General features: G+C 44.5%; 1 protein-coding gene across 5 annotated transcripts in view; it reads left to right on the forward strand.

The window, feature by feature from the left end:
• The window catches only part of ILDR2 (immunoglobulin like domain containing receptor 2), a 42,976-nt gene extending 35,466 nt beyond the window's left edge, over positions 1-7,510 (forward strand). For 3 of the 5 annotated variants that reach the window (XM_028726859.2, XM_028726857.2, XM_028726860.2), the window contains 4 exons: positions 412-525; positions 2,926-3,136; positions 4,050-4,796; positions 6,422-7,510. In XM_028726859.2, coding sequence (XP_028582692.2) covers positions 412-525; positions 2,926-3,136; positions 4,050-4,782 — 1,058 coding nt within the window. In that variant the 3' untranslated portion in view covers positions 4,783-4,796; positions 6,422-7,510. The remainder of the gene's footprint in view (positions 1-411; positions 526-2,925; positions 3,137-4,049; positions 4,797-6,421) is intronic. The other 2 variants (XM_028726858.2, XM_028726862.2) reach the window with 1 other exon arrangement.
• The last annotated feature ends 6,118 nt before the right edge of the window (positions 7,511-13,628 follow it).

Here is a 13,628-nt window from a genome sequence, read left to right on the forward strand (position 1 = left end):
AAAGTTTTATCGTAATAATAAAGAGACATTCATATTGGAAGAAGCACCACGTCATAGACAGTCTTGTTGGGAAGAGGCAATAAACACAATGTTTGAGGAACTGGCATTCACTGCTATTATTCAAATTAGGCATGATTCCACACTTTATAGTTCCATATTTTAAAGGTCCACTTATTTCAGTGCCAGAGAAGAATGCGTTGACTTTTCCACTGAAACCTTCAGGGTTTGGAAGTGTGTAATTGTTTGTGAATTTCTCTGTGGCTTTTGAGTTAACGAACACATAAGATTCTGTTCTCCCCTGCAATTCGGAACTCGTTAGGCATCCTGATTTGATTCTTAGTTTAGGAGGACTTGAAAATTATTTTTTGGAAAGAATACATACTGACCAGTTATTTACTACTTCTCCAACAGTGCGGAAAGGCTACCGAATCCAGGCTGACAAAGAGAGAGATTCTATGAAGGTGCTGTACTATGTCGAGAAAGAATTGGCTCAGTTTGACCCATCGAGGAGGATGCGAGAGAGATGTAAGAGATGGAACTTGTTCAGCTATTTCTAGTAAAACCCAACATTGTTGCATTCAAAAGAGAATGGAATGTTAATGCAAACTCCCCTGTCCCCTTAACCTGTAATGGTGATCGCACTGATATAAACTATTTGGTGATGACTGGGCTACTAACAGGATGCAAAGTAACATGTTTCTTCAACAAGGCACCCACCTTTCTTAATTGCACCACATCCACATTCATCTCCCTCCCTGCCATTTTTTTAAAAAATTGGAAACAGTTTTTAAAATATTGAAAAAAGTTCTTCAGGAAAGGGGTGGAATGTGAGTTAGTAATGCCATCAGTTTCCACCAACCAGCACTGTGAACAATTGCCTTCTGCTGTAAAGACACAGAAATGGTTTCTTCTGAGTTCAGTCCAGGAGAGAAAAACACAGTGAGTGCATTTCCACATAGGGCTCACCCCCACATTATGTATGTCTGTACACATCCATCATTTCTAGCAAAAGACGGCAGGAAATAAATTGCTACACACTGAGGTGGTCCAAGTCACTGACTCATCAAGTCCATTCAGATACATCTAATACAGATTTTTTTAAAAAAAAAAATACAGATAAAAATGCTGCCCTCTATTTTTAGCATACACATTCAATAGATTCAGCCCATTAGTGCCACTTGGTCCTGGCTGTCAGAGATACACAAGCTGCCTCAATCACTTGACAGACTCAAGGAATGACTTTAATCACAGCTTTGAGGGGAAAAAACTAAAAAATTACATGGTGTACTCAAGCAGTCATCACTGAACATGCTGCCATTTCCACCCACAAGAAATACTATAAAAAGGTTTCCTCCAGATTGGGATGCCTAGGATCCAGATGTCACTATGTGCAGTGGGTTAGGCAATGGGGGTGATGGGAGGGAAAGAGCGTGTCATTTTTAAAAGCTAAGTTTAGTTAATCACACAGAGCTGGTCTATCTCCCACTCCAGAAAGAGTGAGACAGAATGCGTATAATTCTGACACACAGTAGGGTGCTTCTCCTATGTTTTATTGCTATGGAGGAGTACCTGTGAAAAAATGCAAATCTTTATGAGCAATACAGTGTTTACATTGGTTGTGCATTAAGAGTTCAAAAAAATCTACTTGGGTGCACTCAGGGGCTGGAACATGTCCTGTTGATTCCCTGTACCTTTTTCCTTTTGAGCTGCAGACCCTCACGCCAAGTTAGAAATGCTTTTCCAAGACCTTCTTACTTTCTTACATAAAAGACTGTTGATGGTGAGAGACAGTACTACATCTCTCACTGACACATAGAGCAAGCCTTGTGGTTCTTTGGATCTGTAAGGGAGCGGGTGGCGCTGTGGTCTAAGCAACTGAGCCTCTTGGGCTTGCTGATCGGAAGGTCAGTGGTTCGAATCTGTGTGATGCGGTTAGCTCCCGTTGCTCTGTACCAGCTTATGCCAATCTAACAGTTTGAAAGCATGCCAGTGCGAGTAGATAAATAGGTACTGCGGCGGCGGGAAGGTAAACGGTGTTGCTCCCGTCACGGTCCTCCATGTGCCAGTAGCAGTTTAGTCATGCTGGCCACATGACCCAGAAAGCTGTCTGTGGACAAACACTGGTTCCTTTGGCCTGAAAAGCAAGATGGGCTCCACAACCCCATAGTTGCCTTTGACTGGACTTAACCATCCAGGGGTCCTTTCCCTTCTTTGGATCCACTTTTTCTCTCATGTTTTCCTGAATTGGTGCTTTTACAAGTGCCATTTAATGTTTGTTCTGTAGTCTGTCTTGTTCTGTGGCAGCACTTATGCTTTGGAACTGCCCGCCTCTTAGGCAGATGCCCTCACTATACTGTTTTAGATGCTTTTTAGTGCCTTTATTTCAGCAAACCTACCCAGAAATGAAATATAATTTAGTCATGTATCCTCTTTTTTAAAATTGCAGATTTTATCTATGTAGCATTGATAATTATTTTATGTGCGCTGCTTTGATGTTTTTTTGATTGGTTTATATTTTTTAATTAAAAAAGGGTAAAGGAAAAAGAGGCCTATACCTGGGGGTCTCAGGGCGGTTCACAGAATAAAATCAAAATATAAAACCACACAAATACATAATAAAAATAAAACCAACAACCCAATAGCCTCCTCATTTTTATAGTTCTCTCTCTCACATACACACAATGTTTATTTTCATAAAAGAAAATTTTTTACAGGTAATCATCCATCCAGAAAGGATGGATCTGTTATACAATATTTAGATATTCTATACAACATCTAGTGTTTCTTGGGGAATTAATTCTGTTCCGGTATGTGAAGGCTCTCCAACAATCCATGAGTGTTAGATTGCTATTTTTCCCAATGTCTTCTGAGTTATTTTTATCATCTCCATGGTTTCCAGCATTTCTGTGCCTTCTTTCATCCCAGACAATAACACCATCTCAGAGCTCAGCTCCTTGCATGAGGAAGATGCCAACTTCCGCCAATCTTACCGCCAGGTGCGCAGGAAGCCGCTTCCCCCTTCAGGGGACATGGATGGTGATGCAGAATACTGGGCAGGAGTCATCAGTGGAGGTGGCACATCCAGGCCACAGACATGCTCTGATTACAGGGCAGAGAGGGGCAGCCTGAGGCTCAGGTGAGTGCAGCTCCTGGGAGAAGGGGAGAAAAGGAAGGGAGGGAGAATGCCTTTTGCTCTCCTGATTTCCCTCCTTTTTTCTTTCTAATTATTGCGGTCCAAATTTTTTAGGAGGGGGCAGGGGGAGGTGCTTGAATGACAATGAAGAGAGTAAGAGTCCAAAGACAAAGATGGTGAAGGGCTTTGAGAAAAATTCCTGTGAATAAAGCTTGAAGGACCCGGGTGTGTTTATGTCCTTCAATCAGCGGGGAGCCCTGATTGATGCTGTCGCCGCTGGATGTTGCCTCGTTGGTGCTGACCCACAGCAGGACCTTCTTAGTAGTGGTTTCCCATTTGTGGAATTTCCTTTATTTATTTCCTTTCTATCCCAACTTTCTCCCAGCATGAATGAAAACAAACCAGGGAAGGCCCTCCCTGGGGAGGTTTCTCTCTCTTTCCCCACTCCCTCATTATAAACATTGAAGAGGAATTTTTGAAAATGCCTGTTCACCCAAACACCTGACGGGTGAAAGATCCTATTCGCAACAACCTTGGAATTATTAGTTGTTGTGAGGTTATATGACTGTTTTTACATGCTTTAAAATATTCTTCATTGTTCTTAAATGTTTTAAATATGTTTTACTTTATTTTAATTGTATTCTTTTTACTACTCCGTTGTTTGTTCTCCTAAGCTCCTTTGGGAGAAAGTGTGGGATAGCAATTCTATATATTTACGTGTGTGTGTGTGTGTGTGTGTGTGTGTGTGTATGTATCCTTTGCTAGGCAGAAGGATATTAGGCTGCTGGCATATGTCATTCAGGTGCTTCGCTTGGGGTTTATTGCTTGCTCACCCTAGACGAGCAGGCAAGTCCAGTTACAAGACTGGCTTACTGATTTGAAACAAAAAACACGAACCATTTCCCGTCTCTTTCAGCCAGCAGAGATGCAAGTCAGAAATGCTTTCAAGGAAGAGTTTCTCCATGGGAGTGCCGGCTGTCTCCATGGATGAACTTGCAGCCTTCGCCGAGTCCTACAGTCAGCACGTCTGTCGGACAGAAGGCCCTCAGGAGCCCCGGCGCTTTGAGAGGACAGGATCCAGAGGAGCACGTGGGGGTGCAGTGCAACACCCAGAAAACTCATCCGATGAGTATTATGGCAAGCACAGGGCAGGAAACCGTGAGCCGTTGACAGATTCGGATCGGGGCTGGATGTATAGCCCACCCAGGAGACGTGCCCACGAAGAGAAACACTTGCCTAGGCTAGTGTGTCGGACACCGGGAGGGAGTCAGAAGTATGACCACTCCTACCTTACCAGTGCCCTTGAGAGGAAATCGCGAAGCTATGATGAAGGTGGTGATCATGGCGGGACACCTTCAAAGTTTAGCTCGCAATCCAGCCAGAGAGGAGGGACATACTATGCTTGGTCGCCACCATCCACTTACAAACCAGGGCAGCAGCAGCAGCAGCAACAACAACAACAACAACAACCTCCACAGCAAGAGGAAGGGGAAGACACTCTGCCGCCATACAGCGAACGGGAGTTGAGCCGAGGCCCTTCATACAGAAGCAGAGAACAACCAAGCCTGAATAACTCAGATAAGAAAAGGAAGAAAGAACCCAAGAAAACAGTGAGGCCATGTCTGACACTCCTGATCCAAATGGGCTGAGCAAGAATCACCAGGCAGGGTGGCTAGGTTCTGGGCTGATGGGGCAACTTAGGGCTGCTTCGTAGTCAATGTTTTTGTACTCTGGTTCTGTTACTCAAGTTGCAACTGGGGAAAGATCTCAGCCCTGCTTGTACACCTGTTGCAGGGGGAGCCTGAAAATCGTGGCCACTTTCATGTTTCAGTCTTAGGCCTTGGAATCTGAGTACAAAATGCATTATAAAAAAACCTGCCTTGATTCAGAGAACTGAGGAGTACAAAGAGGAATATCTTGAGCAGAAGGTGGCAGGTTAGGGGTTGATAATAAGAAAGGAAGCAAAATAATCTAATTTTAGTAAATCGTAAATGAATTCTGGGTCACTGATGATGGGTGAAAGCAATAGTTGCTTGATTTGATCCTAGTGACCTGAGTAGAAAGGCAATTCTTTTAAAAGTCTGGACAACATTTGGAAGTGGCATCTGTTCACCTTATTTTTTGAGCAGTTGGAACAGTTAACTATCTGTCTACTGGTGTTGCTGGATGGGAAAGTTGAAAACCTATATATTTCATTCTTAATAAATTGTGGCTTATAACTTGTTGAGTAGTTAAAAGTTTATTTGCACTAGCTGATAATCCACTGATGTGCCAAATTAATTTAGAAGGCTGCCTGGTGCAGTTTTTGACTGATCGGTCAGAAAATTGCCCACTGATCACTCAGTTAAAGGAAGTACATTCATGGCAGCTCTGGCCATAAAGAAGTACTGAGAGCACACATGTATAACTAGAGAATTATTGATCTGAGGAAGATCAGTTAGTGCAAATATGTTGGCTTGGGTGATGGAGAAAGGAAGGTCCAAGTGCCATCTGGCAGCTTACAAGGAGCCGCTGTGACCCTTGTACTTGGGGTGAGATTTCTGGTTTTTATCTAGATTCATCCAGACTTCCTTTTGTGCCACGTTTCTGGGTACAGGTCCTGGCTTTCCAGGTCCAGGTCCGAGTGGTTTTTCTTTTGACCCAGTGCTTTCCCCAGAAAAACTTGTGTTTTACAACTGAATTGAAGCAAATGGCAATCAGGTTTTTCGCAGATTGCCATTTGTATAAATTCAGTGGTAAATGTGGATTTTCCCAAGGAAAGCACTGGGATCCCCCCCAAAAAACCCCCACACCACTTGGACACAGAGCTTTAAAGTGTGGACCTGTGCATGGAAAGTACAGCACAAAAGGAAATCTGGATGAACAGTTGATTTTAAATATAGGCAATGCCACAAAACGCCTTCTTGAAGCAGGTTGTGTGGAGCCTTGAGAAACTGCACTCTGAGCTCATGATGACGCACTTAAATGAACAATTACCCTGGACATGGTTTGAACCAGGAATGAAAACAAAGGGTCTTCCAGCAGGCTTTCAGAAGGTGCAAATTGGCTCCTTCATATTGAGGCTGTGAGATTGGTGGGCAGGTGCTTAAAGATAGAAAGATTTGATAAATGCCACCATGAAGCTAGTTAGCATGTAGGGAAGCCCCACTGTAAGAGGCTACTGAAAGCTTCTGAAAGCAGAAGCCAAGCGCCCAGTTTTTGTTCCCTGCTGAGGATACATTTTTCTCTTCATGTTATGAAAGATGTGATTTAGTGTTTCACAGTGTCTGCCTCTCTTTTCCCCCTCAGAATGAGTTCCCAACAAGGATGTCCCTCGTGGTGTGATGCTGTTGTAGAAGAGTTGTGCTAATGGACTTGGAAAACAGAAACAGTGATACTGCTGAGTCACACAGGCTTCCAAGATGTGTGTTCTCACCTGATAATATTCAGACTCTTGTCTGTTTCATCATGTGAATAGAGAACTTGTGCAGAAGCTAGTTCCAACCAGTTACTCTCCTCCAGTCAACCCCTTGGAAAGGGGAAGCTCCGTTGACAAGGAAATGAAACATGGAGAAGATTTCTTTTGCCAAGCTCATCTTCTGATCTCCCAGCAAAGATGGTGTCTCCATATTTTTATCCTCAGTCATCTCTGAACCCACAGTATTATGGGAGCTGCTTTCTTGTATGATATATATTCCCTCCCTGATATGACTGACTTCTCACTTGTACTGCTCTGCATCCTAGATTTGACAGGGAAAGTTGCCACAGGTTCAAGGGGCTCTCGCCATTTGCTCTTTCTTCCCATGCTGAGACTTCTTGAAATGGCATTTTCAAGAAATACTGCAAAATGAATTCTACACCTATCTGGAAATGATCCAAAACTCAGACCTGGGGCACTGCACTAAGGAGGGCAGGGTAATATTGAGGAACATATTGGAGTTCCTGTATTTTTTTTTTTAATGTCCTTCTCATTCAGGAATGGGAGCCACCAGTGAGATTAATGTTTTGTTTTGAAAGTGAAACTTAGTAGATTTTGCTGTGATGAGAATGTGCCATGTTATTTCACTGTTGTCTGATATGATGTATCAGCATTGCCTTACAGTTGAACTATAGCCATAAAGGCTTCAGCTAGTTCTGCTGATTGGTCCTTTCGTAAGCAGAGCTCAAGCCTGGGTTCTGCTGACAATGATTTTTTTTCTTAATAAAGCCAACTAGTAGACAACAACAGACCTAGAATGAGAAAGTCAGGGTGCAAAAGAGGGGAAAATAGCCATTGCTTTTATACTTCTACAAGGACCACTATCACTCCTTTTCTGGTAATTGGCTGCGGCCATTCAATAAGGCAACAGAAAATTTGAACAATAAATAGGTTGGGTGAAACACCAGCTTTGAAAGTTACTTCATTGTTCACATTTTGTTCTTCTAAAGCATCAATAGCCCAGGAATCTGCCACAATGCTAGGAAGGCAGATCTAGTTCAGAAGTAGCACATGATCCTCAAGAACTTGTTTTATGCTTGGGCTAAGTAGACAAAATTGAGCGTGATGTCTGACTGCTGTAACCACTGCCTGGGCTCTAGCACTTCTGAGGAAGCAGTGAAGCCAAAACTGAACTGGGTATTTCATACTGCCTCGAAGCTGGCCAGTCCCAAGTGGCATTGCTCAGGCCAGCAGCAGCATGAAAAGGAATACTTAAAAATTAGGAACTGTTGGCAGGTCGCCACTGTCTGAGAACACTTGCTCTGCTTCCTGCAAACAAATATTCCCACCTGCGACCCCTTTTTAGTGAACTACAACCTTAGTTTAAGCAACTACAATAAGAGGCAGGAAAGGCAGATTAGTCAACAGTTTAGTCTGGGAGTATTTGGGAGGTTCCTTTGGTTGCATTTTATGTTTCTGGTGCTATCATTCTAGCCTCAGGGCATAGGCTGAAAGCACATAATACAGGAACCTTGCTGAAGCTAAATAGGTCTGGGTCTGTTCAGTGCTTTAATATTACCATTTAAAACCTATGTATGCTGTTTTGAAAGTGCTTGTGGAAGGAAGGCAGAATATCTAAAACAAATATATAAAATGCATTTGCTGTTTCTGTTCCAGCAGCTTCTCAATCCTGCCAAAACCTAATGTTACAAAAATAGCTGGGCTATTTGTGCAGGCTCCTGAAGAGTCTGCTCACAACACAGTTGTATACTGCCACTTCTATTTCTGACTGAGCTCTTGTCCTCTTTTTGTGCCACAGATTGATTTAGTTTTGTCATAAACTGATAGAATATGTGGGGTATGGCAGATCCTGCCGTGTTGCAGGCGATCATATTTCACGTTAATTGCAACACTATGCTTACAGTGTTCACAAGAAAGACGTTTCATGGAGGGTGGGGATGGAGTATTTATCCAATACTGCAACAAATGCCTTAGGTATGTTGGCTATATTCTATCCAGTGACCACGAGAAGCTTTTTGCTTCCTGTGTAGCCTTGACTATCACACACAGTTGGAATACATTCTTGAGATAACAACACCATCTTGTGGACATGAGGCATCTTAACATTGCTTCTAGCGTGACGGACAGAGTATTCAGGTTGTAATCCTAAGTCTACTTACTTAAGAGTAAATTGCATTGAAATCAATACGGCATTCCTATAAGTAAATATATAGTTTGGATCACGCCAGCATTTTTCATTGCTTTTTAGAGAGGCAACTGTAAAATAAGTTCCCCTTTCCCCTTTCCTGACATTTGTTGCTTAGAAACGCTAACCATGGCTCTGAAGATTGGTGTAAGTGCTGGGGAAATTGCTACATGCGTCTAGAGTGGCTTAAAAGCCAGTACCGGACAATGCAGTGCAGAAGCATTTTGTCCTAGGGTTGAGCTAAATTACTACTATGGTAGTATTAGAAAGAATTCCCAGGTGAAAAATAAGGGGCATTGATATCCAGTGTTTGTGATGTGGATAGGGGTCTTGCCCACCTCCCGCCCTCCTTCCCTGTTTCTCTTGGTGCTTGAAAGCCTTTATCACAGAACCCTTAGAAATTGATTGAGAGACCTAAATTAAGAACACACATTGAATGAAGTCTGCAGCCTTTCTCACTGGTCCTGAACTCACGGTAAGGTGCAGATCAGTGGGTGCGATGCCAGTCCATCTCTACACATTGCAGGAGAAGACATGAGTGAAAAGGCCTTCTGTCTTGAAAGCCATAATTCTCTTATCAGATGGAAACCCGGTTATGGTTTCCCCAGGGGCTTGCCGCTTTGTGTAGAAGGCATTTTGGCAAGCTACCACTGAGGGCTGTGGCGAGAAGTGCCCCTTTACCCGTTCCATTATTGTTTTGTAAGAAACGGTAGCGACGTCTTCAGGTGCAAGGAGAGCCCGGGCAATTTCAAACGCCTCCTCTTCGCAGACGCTGAGGAATGTCGCCCTCTTTGTGGCATCGTTGGTGACCTCTTTAGCTTCTAGGAGGAAGTTGAAACGGGTGGCGTACCCTTCCCAGTCTCCTGATGCTGGGTTGAACGGCAAGAAGCTGCTGTCGGTTGCCATTCTGCGTTCCTTGGGTCCCAGTGCTGAAGCCTGGCTGCATGGTGCGATGCAGCAGTGTGGCGTGCTGCGGTGCTGTGCGTGGCAGTCAGCTCAGTGGAATCCCACCTTCGTCGCCAGTGAAATATACTCGGAGTCAAGTGTGAATTTCATGCTCGTTATTCAGCTCATAGTAGCAATGAATGAATCTTTCCCCAAAACATCTAGCTACAGGTATTTATACATTATTTACACAATGGGCCCCGCGTGATTGGCTAATCCCAGGCTGCTCTTCATCCTGGAGAAGAGTGACTAGTGGGGTGCCACAGGGTTCTGTCTTGGGCCCGGTCTTATTCAACATCTTTATCAACGACTTGGATGATGGACTCAAGGGCATCCTGATCAAATTTGCAGATGACACCAAACTGGGAGGGGTGGCTAACACCCCAGAGGACAGGATGACACTTCAAAACGACCTTGACAGATTAGAGAACTGGGCCAAAACAAACAAGATGAATTTTAACAGGGAGAAATGTAAAGTATTGCACTTGGGCAAAAAAAATGAGAGGCACAAATACAAGATGGGTGACACCTGGCTTGAGAGCAGTACATGTGAAAAGGATCTAGGAGTCTTGGTTGACCACAAACTTGACATGAGCCAACAGTGTGACGCGGCAGCTAAAAAAGCCAATGCAATTCTGGGCTGCATCAATAGGAGTATAGCATCTAGATCAAGGGAAGTAATAGTGCCACTGTATTCTGCTCTGGTCAGACCTCACCTGGAGTACTGTGTCCAGTTCTGGGCACCACAGTTCAAGAAGGACACTGACAAACTGGAACGTGTCCAGAGGAGGGCAACCAAAATGGTCAAAGGCCTGGAAATGATGCCTTATGAGGAACGGCTAAGGGAGCTGGGCATGTTTAGCTTGGAGAAGAGGAGGTTAAGGGGTGATATGATAGCCATGTTCAAATATATAAAAGGATGTCACATAGAGGAGGGAGAAAGGCTGTTTTCTGCTGCTCCAGAGAAGCGGACACGGAGCAATGGATCCAAACTACAAGAAAAAAGATTCCACCTAAACATTAGGAAGAACTTCCTGACAGTAAGAGCTGTTCGACAGTGGAATTTGCTGCCAAGGAGTGTGGTGGAGTCTCCTTCTTTGGAGGTCTTTAAGCAGAGGCTTGACAACCATATGTCAGGAGTGCTCTGATGGTGTTTCCTGCTTGGCAGGGGGTTGGACTCGATGGCCCTTGTGGCCTCTTCCAACTCTATGATTCTATGATTCTATGATTCTATGCTCCTGTAGGCCAATCAGGTTGCGGATTTACCTCCTTCAGAAGCCTGATTGGCTGCTCCTGCAGGCCAATCAGGTTGCTGATTCGCTTCCATCTGGAGCTGGATTGGGTGGCTCCTGCGGACCAATCAGACTGCTGCATTCTGGATCCTATTGTTCTAGGATTCAGCTCAGTACATAACAGCTTTACTTCAAAGAGTTTTGCTAAGTAGTTATAAAGCAATTTCTCCCCCCCCCCTGTACTTAATATTTACAATATTAAGAGCAACCCTGGTGATGTGCTTCACCTTAATTTTTCTATTCCACGCCACAGCTTTAGAACTTAGCACATTAGCATGAAGAAACAAACCCAGCTTTTTGTTACAGCTGATCAGTATGGTGAGTCTGCCTGACCTGCTGTTCCTTCCCAGTGTTGGTCCACCTGTTTTCTTCTGCAAGAAAGGTTTCAGATCACAGATGTGCTATGTTCAGTCATATCTCAGCATACTGCAGAACTGGAGTGCTACATGCAGTTTTAACAACAGAGATTGATCTGGCTGCCACATTCTGAACTAATTGCACAGCTTTCAAAGGCAGTTACATATAGAGGACATCACATTACTCCAGTTGGTAGATTAGCAGGACATTCTCTGAACAGTATGCAGGACCCTCTGCCCCAGAAAAGGGTACAGATGGTAAATCAGTCAAAGCTGATAAAACTGCCTTGACTTGTCTATCCAAGAGGCCTAGATCCAGGAATGTTCATAAGCTACAAACTCGATCTGTTGGTGGTGGTGGAGGAGTCATTCAGCACAGGCATTTCCATCCCTTTTCTAGGTATTTAGGCTACCCAGCATGATCAGCTCTACCTTGTCTGGATTATATTTCAGTTCTAGTTTTTGTATACTGCCTGAGCACCCCTTGCCCACCACCAAAGGGCATTTGTCATTCAGATTTAATTATGTCAAGCATAGTGTTTCTGATGTCGCAGAAGCTTGGGCTGGAACCAGAAACATTTCCTGCATCATCACACATATACGAATGTTCTCCTGTATGAATTCTCTGGCATTTAATGAGGCTGGAATACCCACTGAGGTATAGCTGGTTGCAGCTATAGGGTTTCTCACCAGTGTGAGTTCTTCTATGGTTAATGAGATCTGAGCCCTGCTCAAAGCTTTCCCCACACTCCACACACATTTAGGGCTTTCCCCCCACTGTGGATCCATTGGTGATGAGTGACATGAGATGGTTAGCTGAAGCTCTTCCCACATTCTGGACACTTTTATGGCTTCTCTCCTGTGTGCATCCTTTGCTACAGGCGGAGCTGGCACTGATTATTTTTCCACACATGCATGTATTCTCCAATGTTTGGTAAGATTGGATCTCTGATTGAAGCTATGCCCACACTCATGACACATACATGGTTTCTGTCCAGTGTGAATTCTCAGGGGCCGAGTGAGATGTGAGCTCTCAGTACACTTAAAGAGCTTTTCTCCAGAGTGCATCCTCCGGTGCAAGACCAAGTCTGATGCTCCAACTTAAAGCTCTTGTCACATTCAGAACATACAGACATTCGACTCTGGATGTCTCCTGGGACCACTGCTCCTGCTTGAGTTTTTCCCAAGCAAGTGGACAGGCTAGATCCTGTCTCCGAAGAGATGTCACACAGGTACAACACAGTTTGTGTAGGTACTGTCCAGATTTGGAGCCGGTGAAATATTTTCAATCATTGCAAGTAGCACAATCCTTTCTGCATTCAGAGGCTCCCTACTGAAGAGTTATTTTATTTGCACCAACACCTCCTGGCCAATAAAGAATCAAGACATATTTAATCCTGAGTATTGTGAACCATGGGGATGCGGGTGGCGCTGTGGGTAAAAGCCTCAGCGCCTAGGGCTTGCCGATCGAAAGGTCGGCGGTTCGAATCCCTGTGGCGGGGTGCGCTCCCGTTGCTCGGTCCCAGCGCCTGCCAACCTAGCAGTTCCAAAGCACCCCCGGGTGCAAGTAGATAAATAGGGACCGCTTACTGGCGGGAAGGTAAACGGCGTTTCCGTGTGCTGCGCTGGCTCGCCAGATGCAGCTTTGTCACGCTGGCCACGTGACCCGGAAGTATCTCCGGACAGCGCTGGCCCCTGGCCTCTTAAGTGAGATGGGCGCACAACCCCAGAGTCTGTCAAAACTGGCCCGTACGGGCAGGGGTACCTTTACCTTATTGTGAACCATACAGCCACAAAAAGACAGGGAGCTGTTGCTGCCTAGAAAAAAAGCCCAGCCCCCCATTGCTCCCCTCCCAGAGCAAAGAGCAACTGCCCCCCCCCAATACACATAGCTATGTGTGTGCACAGTGTGAATTCAATATTTTTTAACAGCTAGTGCTGTACAACAGATTAAATTGAGGATTCCCCATCCTGGTGTTGAGGCACAAGAGCTCAGTACCTGGTGTTTAGTGGCTCAGCTTTAGTCCAGCGTATTCAAGATGTTCAATGTTTACTTTGCTATTGAGACTGATCTACCCCTGAATCTACCTCACGCTGCCCTTCATGCTGAGAAAAATATGGCAGCCTGCCCTGTGCTTCTTTGCGATGAGTAACGAAGTAAGGAAAAAAGTTCCATTTGTAACGGACACACACAGTTACTGCTGGTTCCCCAGGGGACGCTCAGAATTAAGCTTTAGCTAAATTAGATTTCATTCCAAGCACCGCCAGTAAGATGCAAGTGCTGCATTCATAATAATAT

This window comes from Podarcis muralis, chromosome 4, assembly GCF_964188315.1.
Source record: "Podarcis muralis chromosome 4, rPodMur119.hap1.1, whole genome shotgun sequence".
NCBI classification, from domain to species: domain Eukaryota; kingdom Metazoa; phylum Chordata; class Lepidosauria; order Squamata; family Lacertidae; genus Podarcis; species Podarcis muralis.